This window comes from Rhincodon typus, chromosome 21, assembly GCF_021869965.1.
Source record: "Rhincodon typus isolate 14 chromosome 21, sRhiTyp1.1, whole genome shotgun sequence".
Taxonomy (NCBI): Eukaryota; Metazoa; Chordata; class Chondrichthyes; order Orectolobiformes; family Rhincodontidae; genus Rhincodon; species Rhincodon typus.
In genome coordinates, this window is record NC_063352.1 from 50116944 (window position 1) to 50132698 (window position 15755).

The 15755-nt window shown below is 40.8% G+C and overlaps 1 protein-coding gene across 1 annotated transcript in view; it reads right to left on the reverse strand.

Annotated features, from left to right (window-relative positions):
• Positions 1–215: 215 nt before the first annotated feature.
• Positions 216–15755, reverse strand: part of LOC109910406 (kinesin-like protein KIF19) — a 247157-nt gene continuing 231617 nt past the window's right edge. The window contains exon 19 of the mRNA XM_048609643.1: positions 216–759. Within this exon, the coding sequence (XP_048465600.1) occupies positions 620–759 (140 nt within the window). The 3' untranslated portion in view covers positions 216–619. The remainder of the gene's footprint in view (positions 760–15755) is intronic.

Consider the following 15755-nt stretch of genomic DNA (forward strand, 5'->3'; position numbering starts at 1 on the left):
TTACCTGCTTTTTTAGAATAAATTTTGAAATTTTAGAATAAATCTTATCATATTCATCATGGTGCCGGGAATAGTGAGGCTTGATTTCCAGCGTACTGCCCCAGTGAGATGAGACAATAAAAATGCCGTTGGCTTTTTTTAAAACAGATTTTTAATTATGCAATTATACATTTGTGAGAAAGAAATTTACAAAATATTTTGTTGGTAGTCATATGATACAATAATGCAGATTTTGAAAGCTGCCAATGGCCTTCCTTACTCAATGAGCTGGCTATCAATCCTCTGCAGTACTCAAAAGATTTGCACTTTTACTGCTTTAGAGATCACACACCTTGTACAACCCTCACTTATAGTCTGTATATAAGCACAAAATGATGCAAGATTTTCACCTGACTAGGTGCCTGGCAGCAGTATTATTGTCTAAAATAACCATTCACTTTAGGTTCTGCTGGTTTGTTCTTAAGAAAGGAAAAATGTATAAAATTCTTATTCCCTTGCAGTTTAGTAATTCGGTTGGAGAAGATTGTAATCTTGAATGATGTTCTTTGCAGGTTATTCTCAATTCTGTTGTACTTCACAAATCCGCCATTCATACCATCCAAATGTTTTTTACATGTGGTCATTTCCTGTATTTACCATCTGGTCTGATGTGTGGATTGGTGCCAGTCACTCTCTGGGTCCTTACAGGCAAATTATTTGCCTTTTTCAAGTTTCCAAGATGTGCTCGGAGCTGCTGTGTGTTGGCACCATCACCTGGTCCTGTGTCAATGATAAGGAAAGAAAGAACTTACTCATTTGGATTAAGATCTACACAAATACTTGAAATAATATGGCAGAGGTAGCCCTGAAAAACGTGTTTATTTCTGTGTGAGGTAAACATAGAACCATAGAGTCATAGAGTTGTACAGTATGGAAACAGACCTTCAGTCCAACTCGTCCATGTCGACCAGATATCCTAAATTAATCAATCCCATTTGCCAGCATTTTGCCCATATCAATATAAACCCTTTCTATTCACGTACCCATCCTTTTACCACCCTCCACCACTTCCAAACATACATAGAAGCTAGTTTAAAAATAAAGTATCACTCATTATTTTATAAACTGGCCTTTGATGGCCTACTAGTCAGGTCACCATCATGGAGCATTTCTGATCGGACGTTTGTAACTCTTTATTGCTAAAGCCTTAACATCACCATTGATTCCAACTATACTTCATGCTGCCTTGGGAAAGCAATCAACATAATCAAAAATTCCTCCCACCCTAGTTATACTCTCTTCCACCCTCTTTTGTTGGGCAGAAGATATAAAAGTTTGAATACGTGTACGAACAGATTCAAGAACAGCTTCTTCCCAGCTGTTTTCAGAATTTTGAATGGACCTCTCAAATGTTAATTCTAATCCCTCTCTCTCTACACCTTCTCTACAGCTGGAGCACTGTATTTTGCATTCTGTTCTGCTACCCTATTGCACTTTGTAATAGGGTAAAACAACACTGTATCTCTGTACATGTGACAACAATAAATCAATCAATCAATCATCCACACACTGAACATTGAAACCAATGGGCTACAGGTATTCCAAACTGAGATAAAACACAAAGCAGGTGGTTAAAGTACAAATGAGGAAGAGAACAATTGCTTTGCTTTGAGCTATGATGTGATATGGAATGTCTCTCTTGGTGTCATCACAGAGCCGGCTATATTATGCTGACTGCCTTTTATAAATGTCAGTGAAACTGAATATGCTGCTACATTGCCTGTTTTATGTTACACTCAAAAATAAATTCCAACCTTAAATATGTTAAAATCTTCAACAATGAACACTTGATAGACTGTGGAAGGTTGAGAATTGCTCTGCTGTTCAATGCTTTTTGCCATCTTCCACAGCACATTGTTCAAAAAGTGACATGCTAAGCCTCAAGAAAGAATGTAGATTTGCCAATGGTATTACGTCTTTGGGTGTTTGTATACTCACAGCAGTATTGTTTTTTCCCAGGAAAGTTGATTTAACCCCACCTCAGAAGAACTGGTACAGGACTCATTCTCAGAATAGCACCTTGAGTCTCAGTTCAGTGCAGCGGGCATGGCACTACCTGATCAGTTCCTCTATGAGCTGCATGCTGAACATGAGACTTGGGAACGCATTGCCTGAAATGTGTCTCAACCACGTTGTTCATGCAACACTACTTAGAAGTACTGGTGCCCTAATCCTATAGGAGTCAAGTTCACCAGAAGTGGGAGCTGCCTGCCTGGCCCTACTGCCATATTGGAGCCTGCCATTGCCTTGCTGAAGGGAGCAGTGACTGCCTCAGAAGTTCAGCAGTATAAAGGGGGATGTGGAGGGTGACTGGCCCTAAACACAGGTGCTGCACACATCTGGCCCAGGATATACGAGATCCTAATTACACTTACTGTTAAAGAATAATTGCTTCCTTCAGCCTAAAGTTAACCACTCAGCTGTGCATTAGTGTGCAGCAGACTGTTTGGGTTTGTCAAATCCTCTTTAAAAAATGTCTCTCCAGGCCTCCTTGGCCCATTAACAAGCACCTAATGGTCTCCCTTTAAAAACTGTTCTGGATGCTGTGGGATGTAGTGACAATGATTTTGAAATCACGCCCGCACCTAGTCGCAACCTGGTAGCAATCAAAAATCAGGCCCTGCATCCCTGTTACATTTTCACAGATTCAAATTGACCATTCCTCACGTGATTAAAGAATTCTGCGATGTTGTTTGAAAAGCACCTTTGGTAGGCTACAAGGTTTGTCATTTATATCAAAGAAGCAACTTTTAATAAATTTATAAACATTGTTACACTAGCAGTTTATTTGAACTTAGTATAATGGTATAATGCAACTATTACATAAATATTTTATGAACAGAATTTTAATAAAAATAAATGGCAAAATAATATTGTAAGGCAATTTCAATACACAGTAGATATACAAATGAAGTCAGCTGTGGAAGAGTGAAATGGAATTTTGTTCCCTCCTCTTGCCCAGATCCCACTCAACCCCTCTCCCAACATAGACTCAAGTGGCTGGGCCTTGGACATTCTCACTCTGACGCTGGTACTATGAACCTACAGTATGAAGTACAGCTGTAGAATTGCTGCTGATATTTTTGATCAACTACACTGAAAACCCTTTGCTGTTACAAATAGCCATACTCACAGTCCTATTTGGAATAGTAGGAACACGTTCACACATAACAGATCTTGTGCATGGCCTGGAATTCCACTTTTAAATCACAGCTGCTGCAGTCACCCAGGCTAAGCAGTCACACAATAAAGTTGTTCGAGCGTTCATGTGACAACTGCACAGGGCAGGTGAGCCATCATCAAAGGAAACAAATCAAGCCTGAACTTGTGGAGCTAAAGTATTCAAGTCATGAATTTTGTTTTTATATTTCAGAAGTTACAATGACCAAAGCTGAATAATTTATTTCCATTTAACCTCCAGTTACTGTCTGCCACATTGATCCAAAGCGTGCTCATAAAACAAGGAGTACAGTCACCTAGGTTCATCAATAACACTCCAGCCATTTGAGGTCTTTCATTTTCTGCATCAGTTCCTTTGCCTCATATTTAATATGATCAATATTTCAGCTTTAAATCTGTTCTAGCCTAAGCATTAATCTAACTTTTGGGAGTCATAAAAGATTCATGCTCTGTCAGTTGCTATTTAGCTGCTATGTAGGCCAATCTGTGTCTGTATCCCATGAAAATCTCATTAACTGTTGGAAGCAAATTGTCATGCTCTACTGTAAGAAGTAGCTTGAATACATATGGCCGGTAGAATATGTCTGAACAAATCCTCATAAACTCCTTTAGACACAGCATAAAAAAAGAACTAACTGAAATTCAAAATTAAGCCTAATTAATGGTAGGGTTTATATGTTTGCCTTTCCAGACAGTTGGGATAATGCAATGATGCCAAATCACAAACCTGATGTCAACTCACTGGCTTCCCATAACACCATAGCAGGTAGGTGTTAAAATTGATACCCATATGTCATTTTAAAAAAAGATCCATTAAAGGGTAATTGAGCTGTTAATGAGTAATTTAATCCAAATATTATGCTTTGCAAGCCTTATGTGGTTGGTGCGAGCGGTTGAGCTGGTGGGTGAGAGTGAGGAGTCTATTTTATCAGCATTTGAGGTGAAAAAGCAGGAATGAAGAGATGGGTTTATCATTTAGAGGTATCCTGTGCATAACAGGGGTAGACCTTCCCAAGATTATTCCCCTGTCAAATGGAATTGAAGTTAATCAGTGAGACAGAAAACAGATACCTTCCTTTGTAGGTGGCACAGTGCCTCAAAATGCCAGGGACCCGACTTCAATTCCAGCCTTGGGTGATTGTCTGTGTGGAGTTTGCACATTCTCCCCGTGTCTGTGTGGGTTCCATCTGCATGCTCTGGTTTCCTCCCACTGTCTAAATATGTGCAGGTTAGGTTGCTTGGCCATGATAAATTGTCCCGTAATGTCCAGGGATACGTAGGTTAGCCATGGGAACGAACTGCAGGGATAGGGTAGTGGGGTGAGTCTGGGTGGATGCTGTTCGGAGAATCAGTGTGGACTTGTTGGGCTGAATGTTCTGTTTCCACACTGTAGAGATTCTGTACATGAGAAGAGTGTATTTTCAATGCAGTCTTGTAGGACCTCAACCCAGATTACAGGTGCTCGCTGTCTGTCTGTAAATATTTAAGTGTACTCAGATAATTAACAGCCACATCTTAATTTTAAATAAAGACATTAACAAACTCAACAATATAACCAACGAGACATTAACGCACTCCCTCATTGTGCCTCCCTACCCGGCCGACAAAACTGCCACTACTAAAGAGTGACCAGGAGGCCAGAGCCAAGCGATTTGTATCCCAGAGCTTTAAAGCAAGCAGGTGGTAGGAAGCAGAGGGTGATGGTTGAAGGTTGTTTCTTGGACTGGAGGCCTGTGGCTAGTGGTGTAGTACAGGGGTTGGTGCTGGGACCTTTGTTAATTGTTATTTAAATAAATGATCTGCATGTGAATGTACAAGGCATGATTTAGTAAGTTTGTGGATGATACAAAATTAGGAGATATAATTGATAACGAAGAAGATTATCAAAAATTACAGAAGGATCTTGATCAGATGGAGAAGTGGGCTGACGATTGACAAATGCAATTCAATACAGGTAAGTGTAAGGTGTTGCACTTTTGAAAGTCAAACTAAAGTAGGACTTATACAGTAAATGGTAAGGTCCTGAGGAGTGAGAGATAGTAGGAACTGCAGATGCTGGAGAATCCGAGACAACAAGGTGCAGGGCTGGATGAACACAGCAGGCCAAGCAGCATCATAGGAGCAGAGAGGCTGACGTTTCGGGCCTAGACCCTTCATCAGAAATGGGGGAGGGGAAGCGGGTTCTGAAATAAATAGGGAGAGAGGGGGAGGCGGATAGAAGATGGATAGAGGAGAAGATAGGTGGAGAGGAAACAGACAGGTCAAAGGGGCTGAAATGGAGCCAGTAAAGGTGAGTGTAGGTGGGGAGGTAGGGAGGAGATAGGTCAGTCCAGGGAGGATGGACAGGTCAAGGGGGCCTTTGACCTGTCTGTTTCCCCTCCACCCATCCTCCCCTCCATCCACCCCCCACCCGCCTCCCCCTCCCACCCCACCCACCTCAGAACACCCCTCCCCTCCCCCACCTCCGAGGAAGGGTCCAGGCCCAAATCGTCAGCCCCCCCGCTCCGACGATGCCGCTTGGCCTGCTGTGCCCATCCAGCCCTACACCCCGTCGTTTTGAATAAACTGTGTTTTGCTTAAGAGTAGTTTGAGCAAATGAATTGCATCTGGAGCATAGCACCTCACAATTACCTCTAAAATAAGAAATTTAGAATCTAAACTGTCTTCTGAATAGTTTAAGTGTGTTAGGTCTGATTCACAAGAGAGTTTTGTGATTTGAGGGGAAGTATTTAGCCATGATAGAGGGAAATCGTGAGAGGTTCTTTTTTAACTGCTTCCCATTTGTAGAGTCTATTTTTCTCACTTTTTGCCTCAGTGCACTCTATGTCATTTCTCGTGATCTGGGAGATGACTGACTTCCAGAACCTGCCGCACACAGGTGAGCAGGATCACAGAAATGGGATGATTCCTACTCCATAACTTTGCCTGTAGTTAGGATCTGATAGCACATGGACGGCCATGATTCACATATTGAAGCTGACCTTGCCCCTCTCTCCCCCACTATCCATTTTTGATCTGAATACCAGGTGACCATTAAACTGTTTGGACAATTTGTAGATATATCCTCTGCCTTCTTTTGATGTTTGTCTCGCAGCCGAACATCTCTTATTTTTGTGTTTGTGTTCAAGACCTGTAGATCTGGACAGACATTTCATTCTTAGAGGCCCATTCCCAAGGTGACTCAGCTGTGACATGTCGTGTTCCAGAGGACTGTGCTCATTCAGTAAGAAATTACACTCTGAACTCATTCTGTTCAACCCTGGAGTATCCCAGTTCTGCTGGATACTGTATCAGGTGTTGCTGCCGTTAAAAGGGACAGAGGCTTTGTTTATGGAAATATACCTGAGGGGATTATATGACTTAAATCAAGAAAATAGAATAATTACTCCGTCAGCGTGTTGTAGGATGTGAAAGGAAGATCTCCTTTGTAATGACTCTTGATAATGATGACTATTCTTCTTCTTACAAAACCCATTAGCATTAATAAACACTGTCCTAGTCGAGTTGGTAGAGTCTGAAGCCAATCAGGAGCCCAAAGTGAATCTAATGGTAGGTTTTATACATTGTCGTCAATGAAACTTGACCTTTATTGAGGGACCCAAGACTGAACCTTTGCATAGAAATCCAATGAGTTAAGGGCAGCCCCAAAAATATTATTGGCTACCTTGTATTGTGAGAAAAGTTAAGATGGCCTATCTGATTGCTCTTAAATACTTTTATTTATCTCTCAAACAACAGTTAACAGCCATGGTTAATACGTTATATCAATTGATATAACAGACACCAGATTCTGCTGAAGGGGTATGTGATCATCAGGACTCTTCCTTGCCTTTTTTATCTGAAACATTTTATATTGTCTTCTACCTTACTTTAGTCTCTATTGGTGTGCCTGGCATGGGTGGTGGTGAAGGTGAATGGGGCCTCATGGTGAAGATGGTACCTGAGGATCGGCAGCTGCAATGTTGGTTGGGTCTGGCGAGGCAGCGGTGGTGGTGGTGAGCTGGGTCAGAACTCGTACACAGCTGGACTTCTCTTTAAGCTATATCTTTTCATTTTCTCTCTCTTAAACTATCAAAATGGTGCCAGATTATAATGACAAATGAAAGCTTTTCATGTGTATTTTACAATGAAATACAGTGATAATAAACCTTTCACTCATTAATTAATGGTTCTTTTACTTATTATTTTTTGGATGCTTTATACTATCACTTTGGGTAAAGAAAAATAGTTTATTTTGTATAAGGTGCTATTGTAAGCTGCTTCTTTTTAGGCTTAATGTCATTGAGGACAGAGTTAGATGGCTAGTAGATTTAGAGAAGTAATTACGCAGCAGGATCAGGCCAGATAGATAGATGACTGTCACAAAAAGTAAGAAGGTAGTTCAGAAGTCTCTCAATTTTTTTGAAGAGTGGCTGTGTGTGGAATAAACTTCCAGAGGAAGTTTTTGGGTGCGGCTACAATTACAACTTTGAAAAGACACTTTGATAAGTTCATGAATAAGAAATATTTGGACAGATTTGGGCCAAGTGCAGGCAGATGGGATGACTTTAATCTGGGATTATGGTCAGCATGGACTGATTGGACTGAAACATCTGTATTTGAGCTGTCTGACTCTACAATGCCAACCACATATCCCAAAATAATCTAATCCCATTTGCCAGCACTTGGCCCATAGTCCTCTAAAGGCTTCCTTTTCATGTACCCATCCAGATGCCCTTTAAACGTTGTAACTGTACCAGCCTCCACCACTTCTCCTTCCAGTTCAATCCATCCACACACCACTGTCTGCATGAAAAAGTTATCCCTTAGATCCCTTTTAAATCTTCCCCCTCTCCCCTTAAACCTATGCCCTCTAGTTTTGGACTCTACTGGGGTAAAAACACCTTGGCTATTCATCCTATCCTTTGTAGAATCATAGAATATTACAGTACTGATGAGATCCTGAGGAGTGTTGTGGAACAGAGGGACCCAGGAGTACAAGTACATAGTTCGTTGAAAGCGGTGTCACAGATAGACAAGGGTGGTGAAGAAGGCATTTAGTATGCTGGGCTTCATCAGTTGAGGCATTGAGTATAGGAGTTGGGACTTAATGTTACAGTTGTATAAATTGTTAGTGAGGCCTCACTTGGAGTGCTGTGTACAGTTTTGGTCACCCTGTTAGACAAAGTTAAACTGGAAAGTGTGCAAAGAAGACTTATGAGGATGTTGGCAGGACTAATAGGCCTGGGTTATAAGGAGAGGTTGGCCAGGATAGGACTTTATTCCTTGGAACGTGGGAGGTTGGGGTTGACCTTATTGAGGTGTATGAAATCATGGGGGCATAGATAGAATGAATGCATATAATCTTTTTCCCAGGGATGGGGAATTGAAAACTAGAGGGCACAGGTTTAAGGTGAGAGGAGATAGATTGTATATCTTGTAGAGGGCATACACTACTATTACTGAGTGTCCTGGATGGTGTCAAGACTCTTGAGCTTGCAGATTTTGGAGTTGCATTCATCCAGGCAAGTGGAGAGTATTCCATCACACTCCTGACTTATGACTGTAGATGGTGAACAGACTTTGGGGAGTCACATTGTGAGTTACTTGCTGCAGTATTCCTAGCTTCTTGTATCTATTGTATTTATATAGCTGGTTAGTTCAGTTGCTGGTCAATGGTAACCCTACAGTAAGTTGATAGTAAGATATTTAGTAATTCACACCATTGAATGTAAAGGGGTGATGGTTAGATTATCACTTATCGGAGACAGTCATTGGCTGGCAATTGAGTGCTACATTTTAAAAAAGTTAGTTCAGTGATTTGGGCATCGCTGGCTGGGCCAGCATTTATTGTACATTCCTGGTTGCTCTGCAAAAGGTGGTGGCATGCTACCTTCTTGAACGACTGCAGTCCTTGCGATGTTCTTTTTCTTTCCAGTGTGATGAAGCGGCTACCATCAATGTGTTGCCACTACATGGCAATTAAAATCGGTTAATTGAGGGACTCTACATGGAGTGGGTATCACTTATATGTTGGCACTCAAGCCAGACTTTTGCAGATTTTAATGAATATTCATTAGAACCTTCTCTTGTCAAGTTGTGCCAGAGTTAATGTACAGCAAAATTGGACACAATAGTGCAGATCTGAGGGGCTGTGTTAATGTCTGGTTAATTACTCACAGTCCGCTTTTCCATCAATCTTTCAGTCACTTTGCCAAACTGTTTAATGGCTGCTGTATGGCATAGGCTCCCCACTCTACACTTGGCTCAGGACCAATATATCCTCTTGTATGATGTATCCTCCCCATAGCTCATCATGGTGAGATTCATCTGGGAGATGTTCCACCACCGTCCTCTTTTTGGGTGTTATCTATAGGACCCACTTGTTCCAATTTGGGAGAAGAAAGCCACTTGGATGTCTATGAGGAAGATCTTGATGTAAGGTCTTAGTCTTTTGAGATCCATATGTCCTGAGTCCAAATGATATCAGCATAGTGGGTGGTGCTTAAGACACTCCTCAGCATTAATCCTTTCAAACACTTTTTCCCCTATTTTCACATTATACTTTTGTATAAATAATATAAATCAACTGGTCAGCACACTATAGGAAGGATGTGATTGCACTGGAGGGGGTGCAGAAAGAGATTTACCAGGATATTGCCTGGAATTGAGCATTTCAGCTAGGAAGAGAGGCTGGATAAACTTGGGTTATTTTCTTTGGAGCAGAGAAGGTTGAGCGGGGACCTGATAGAGGTGTATAACATTATGAGGGGCATGGACAGGGTGAACAGAAAGTAGCTGTTCCCCTTGGTCAAAGAGTCAAGAACAAGGAAGTATGCTTTTAAAGTGAAAGACAGAAGGTTTCCAGGTGATTTGAGGCAAATGTTTTTCACCCAGAGTGGTGCACTGCTTATGAGAATAACATCACAACCTTTTAAAAAGTACTTAGAGGAACACTTGAAATGTCTTAACATTCAAGGTTGTTGGACTTGTGCAGAGAAGTGGGGCTAGTGTAGGTCGTGGTGTATTTTTAGCAGTACAAACCCAATGTGCGAAAGGGCCTCTTCTATACTGCCTGATTCTATGATCAAATTCACCACTGTACCACGTCCCTGCAGGTTCTCTGACTTCACAAATTTAGGCAGCATGATCAATTCATTACTCTTCCTTAATGCATTCTCTTCAGAATTTGAAGGCTGGTAGGCCTGAAGACTGTTGACTGATTCTGTACCCAACATTCCATGGTCTGTGAATCCCCTTAAACTGGTGGAACATTTTATCTCTTGGATTTCCTTCCCTGAAGACATCTTTCATGCTGACTCAGGCAATTGTTCCAATGTGATACCTGCAGGACCTTTAATCTCACAAAATTCTTTTGCAAAGTTGTGTGGCTGTGTTAAAACAATATTTCCTGGCTTTCAGTATCCTGGATCTCTCCACTAGGCAGTTTCTTTTTAACCGTTTGGATCTGTGGACACTTGTCATCCCATTTCACTGGTAACTTCCATAGTTATATTCACCATGTCTTCAAAATGTGTCGACAGGTTTTCATTTTCAGTCTGCCATCTGTGTTGAAGGCATAGACTCTTCTGTCTCAACTTGTTCATTAAGTTGAATGCTTTAATTCACCCTCAGTGATCGCAATTCCTGGTAAAACCAATATATTTGCTTCCTCAGATGTACTATTTGAGAATTGCTTCTTGCTTGGCATGATCTCTGTTTCTGGGACCGCTGATTCTTCCTGGCGAAGAAGAAATGTTCTGCTTGAACTCTGACTTCTTAGGATCGACATCAGGCTCAAGCTTTTCACAATTTATTCACCAAGTTGGTATACAGTGCGACTGTTTTCAATTAAAGATTCATTATTGAGCTCAAGTGGAGTGTACTACTGGTTAGCTCTCTCATTATTTGCGTTTCCTTGCAAACTTTGCTTATTTCTGCGTCTGAACTACGATAGCATGCTTAAGTTTGAGGTAAAGCTAATTATTTGATATTTAGTTAATTTAGTTGTGCTTTTTAGAAACTGGTGGGAGGCGGGTCACAAATGGAGCAGTATTTTGGGTTCATCATTCAGTTGTAAGCAATTGAAGATGCATTCACTGACCTTGATGATTCCTGCAAGATCACTGAATGCTTCGCAGCATTGCATTCTGGTCTTTGAAACTATTCTCCTGCCATTGAATGCGATGGTATCTGGTTCCAGTGCCTGTACCTGTCTGTAGGGCTTCTCGGCTGCGTAAGGATTACCTTCCTGCTGCATTAAAGTGCCCTGTGCCTCACTGGAGGACAACATATCATGCCTCCTGAACTGCTCTGCCATTTCCACTCCTCTTTTTGCTTATGAATACAAGATTTTCTCAAGATGTTGATGGTATCTGGATTTTGGGTAACTTGACTAGTGTAGATTTTCTGAGGGGGGTTGCAACTGGGGATAAAAGGAGAGATTTTCCAGGTGATGTCTTAATTTCCCAGCAGGTTAACTGTCAGATTAATAGACTTAGACTTCTGTGGGGCACAGAATTATCTTCCAGAGGCTTTGGTCCTGCAGGTTGACCATCTACTGGGGTGACAATACTCAGGTGGTTGGGGGGAATGTCAGAGTTCAATTTTTGAGGGAGTGGGAAAAGGCTGATCAATTCAAAATGGAAAGGAGGAGTTTTTCAGCAATCCTAAAGCATTGGGATGGGGTGAGGGTGAGGGGGGGGAGAGGGGGGGGGGGGAAGCAGGGAGACATGACAGAGTCCTGGGTAAGAGCTGCTGCTGACCTGGAAGGTATACTGTACCACAGAAACTGTTTTCACTAAGATGTCTAATTCTGCATTCCATTTGACCCATCTCTGAAATTAGATCTCCTGGCAATGTTACCTCTGAACACAGAACATAGAAAAGTGCCGCATAGGAACAGGCCCTTTGGCCAATGTGTCTGTGCCCACTATGATGCCATTTTAAACTAATCCCATTTGCCTGCACATGGTCTGTATCCCTCTATTCCCTGCCTGTTCATGTGTCTGTCTAACTGCCTGATAAATGTTGCTATCATATTTGATTCTACCACCTACCCGGCAGCGTGTTCCAAGAACAATCACCCTGAATTTAAAAAAAATTGGTTCACACATCTTCTTTAAATTCCACCCACCGCACCCCACTCCAACCAAACTTTGCCCCCTACTTTCTGACAATTACACTTGGGAAAAAGTATCCAACTATCCACCTTATTTATCCATGCCTCTCATAATTTTATATACAGGCACTTCTAGCAGGTTGCCCTGAAGTTATTTATTCCTATTGCTTGCGTGGAAGATTTGTTTTCACAGTAACAGCAGGCTTGCTGCTTTGCTGCTGTTCAGGAAATTTCTAGTGTTTTACAGCTTAAATGGAAGATTCCCACCATTCACAGGTAAACTGGAAAGTTACTATGTTTTCTGAGGCTTCATTGTATGAATCCTCCTGTTCACAACTTTAATAAATGATTCCCACTTTAATCCCTATTTTACTGAATGATTCTTGCTCCTCATGGTCGAAGTAAATGATTCCTGCTCTTTTGAAGGATCTCCTAATATTCCTGTGTCCAGAATTAACTGTCCTAAACTCTCTATCTCCATTAAACCAGGTTTGCTTAGATTTTTAATCTGCCCAATATTATCAATTATTATTGCCTTGGTGATGCCTCAATCTCAGATAAATATTCTTTTCATGGTGGCTTTCTTTTTTTTCTGTAGCCACACCTCCTGGTGTTTGGTTGATATGGCACTGATGTTCAGTTTGAGCTGTAGGTTATATTTTAACTTCTCATTTTACTAGCCCAGAGTGTTGCACCATTTTAAAATTTCCCTGGTCCACCAGGGATTTTAAGCCATACCCACAGACTCCAATGTCAGTTCATTCACTGATGAACCGCAACTTGGAACCTCTCCCACAGACCACTGCTTCACAAAGCAGTCTGTATCTGCTTTGCTGTCACTAATATTCCTTATCGAGGGAGTTGCTAACTCTCCTGTTGCAGTGTGTCTGTTACTAGGTTTGAGCATGTGGAGTATTCCTCCTTGTTGAGGATTGTCATGAGGATTTCTTCTGTAAGGATCTTAAATCTTCAGCTCTTCCCTGCAGCTGACTATACTGTATGAGCAGGCAACTTCAAGCTAAGTCTGAGTCTACGAGCAATCAGATCAAATCCACATCACTGCCTCCATGTTGTATGGGCAGTGCCTGCTCACTATGCTGTGTGATCTACTGTTCATGATGGAGATTGCTGTCACCTTCCTGTTTAAGTGTAAGAAACTACAAGGCCTATTTATCTAATGTGGTTGAGGAAAACCACTGGCTGGTGTAACTGGAATAGTTTCTTGTAGTTAACAAGGTCTAGTTTATTCCTTGTTGGCAACTAGTTGCAGCTTACATTAGTCTGATAGGTAATGTTACAGACTTAGAGATGGACCAGATATCAGGTCTCACTCCTTCAAGATCGTAAATTGCACTGCCCACAAGTCTATATGATATCATCATGATGGGTGCTTCTTTAGGCATTCCCCAGTATTAAGCCTTTCAGGTGTTTTCAGACCGAGATACAATAGAATACAGTGCAGTATAATAAGGATGCAAGTCTCTCGTTTGTTTTCAAACCAGTGGGTGAGCCCCCTTCACAACATTAAATTCTGCCTGCCAGATCAGATTCCAAAGAATGTTTTTGATAAAGTTGTTGTAAATTGCTGGAGAATTTATATTCATGTATGCTATAATAATGGCAACAAAAATACACTATCAATCTTCAACTTTCATCATTTGACTTTAATACGTGAGACTTTCTTGGATTAAAAATGGTTTAAAAAGGACGCTATTAACTCTGAAGGATGCTAATGGCTGCTATGATCAACTGACAAGCTGAAGCAACCCAAATGAAATAAACAAAGCCGGCTGCTATGGGAATTATAATTTTAAGCCAAAGGCATTACAAGTCAGTGAAGTATCAAGAAATCTGCCTATCTTGTTTTACTCACCCTTGTATAATAAATTCACATGTTGGAGGTGAAAGGTCATTTGAGGAATGTTCAGTTAAAGATGGCAATGGAGCTAGAATTGGAATATTTAAATTAACTATATTTCAGTAGTTTGTTTTGAACAACAGAGGGAGAAAGAAAGTAACATACACTGGTAACAGCAAGGATACTCTTCTCTTTCTCTTGAACACAAATTTTTTAAAAAGTACCCAATAGAAAAATAACATTTACTCAGAACCAAATTTCACCACTGTTAAAGAAACAAAACAACTAAACAGGCATTGGATGTTATCTACATGGACTTTTACTAAAACATTTGAAAATACAAAAAATTGAAAATAAAAAAACATAAAACAAGTCAGTCATTCTCACAACACAAGGATTCTCAGAGTTCTAAACTGTAATTGCCTTGCCTTTATCTTCTTGTATGGACAAGATACCATTACCCTCTCCATTCTTTGTAAGTTTATTATCTGTGCAATTTTTATGTTGCATTTTTATTATTTTCTTTCAGGGAAGCAAAGGGAAGGTTATAAAATCCTTCTTTCTTTCACTCAAGAAAACTGTGTAATTGTCTCCTTTGTTTTGATTTGGCTAAAAAAATTTCAATTGAAGTGTGAAAACTGTATGCTCAAAAGTAAATTAAAAATACAACTTCTGCTGACCAAATGGGGAGTTAAAAGGTGCAGAGCAGATTACCCCTCCTTCACCTCCTCGTAACTTATTATACATTAACTTTTACACCTTTCTCTCCCTCGGGTTTCTTGCAAGATTCTGTTCACTGTCCATAATGAATTAATAAATTGGGTATAAAAAGTGAAATCAGTGAGACTGGGGATGGATGGGTTTGGAAACTGCCTTTTCACTTTAAAACCATTGTTGGAATTCATTGTGTACCCTATAGAAAAAGAGTCAATCCGGGGAAAATCCTGGTCTCAAACAATTTGCAGTAACATAAGCTTCAGACACTTCAATTTACATGGCACTAAATTGGAAGTTTGAATAAGGTAATGAGGATGATATTGGAGTAGGGAAAAACCAGTGTCACAGTGTACAGAAGTAGATGCTCCTCAGAAGTTGCCACTGAAGTACTATGTTATGAATGATAATGAAGAGCTTTGCTCTGCAGCTGGATGTGACACATCTAACTTGGGATTGCTGACCTGAATTAGGGAAAGCGTACCATTTCCACCAGAATCCTCCTTGATCAGCAGAAACATTCACCAGCTATTAATTGACAGTACACTGTGTGACGGTGACTATTGTACCGATATTATATGAAAAGTCTGAAAGAAAGGTTGCACAGGATAGGCCTGTACCCATTGGATTTTAGAGTTTTGGTCTATTTAAGATCGTGAGAGGACTTGATAGGGTTGATACCATGAGGATGTTTCCTCTTGTGGGAGAAACTAAAACTAAGGGACCCACATAGAACATAGTTTCAGAGATAGTAGGAACTGCAGATGCTGGAGAATCTGAGATAACAAGGTATAGAGTTGGATGAACACAGCAGGCCAAGCAGCATCAGAGGAGCAGGAAGGCTGACGTTTTGGGCCAAGACCC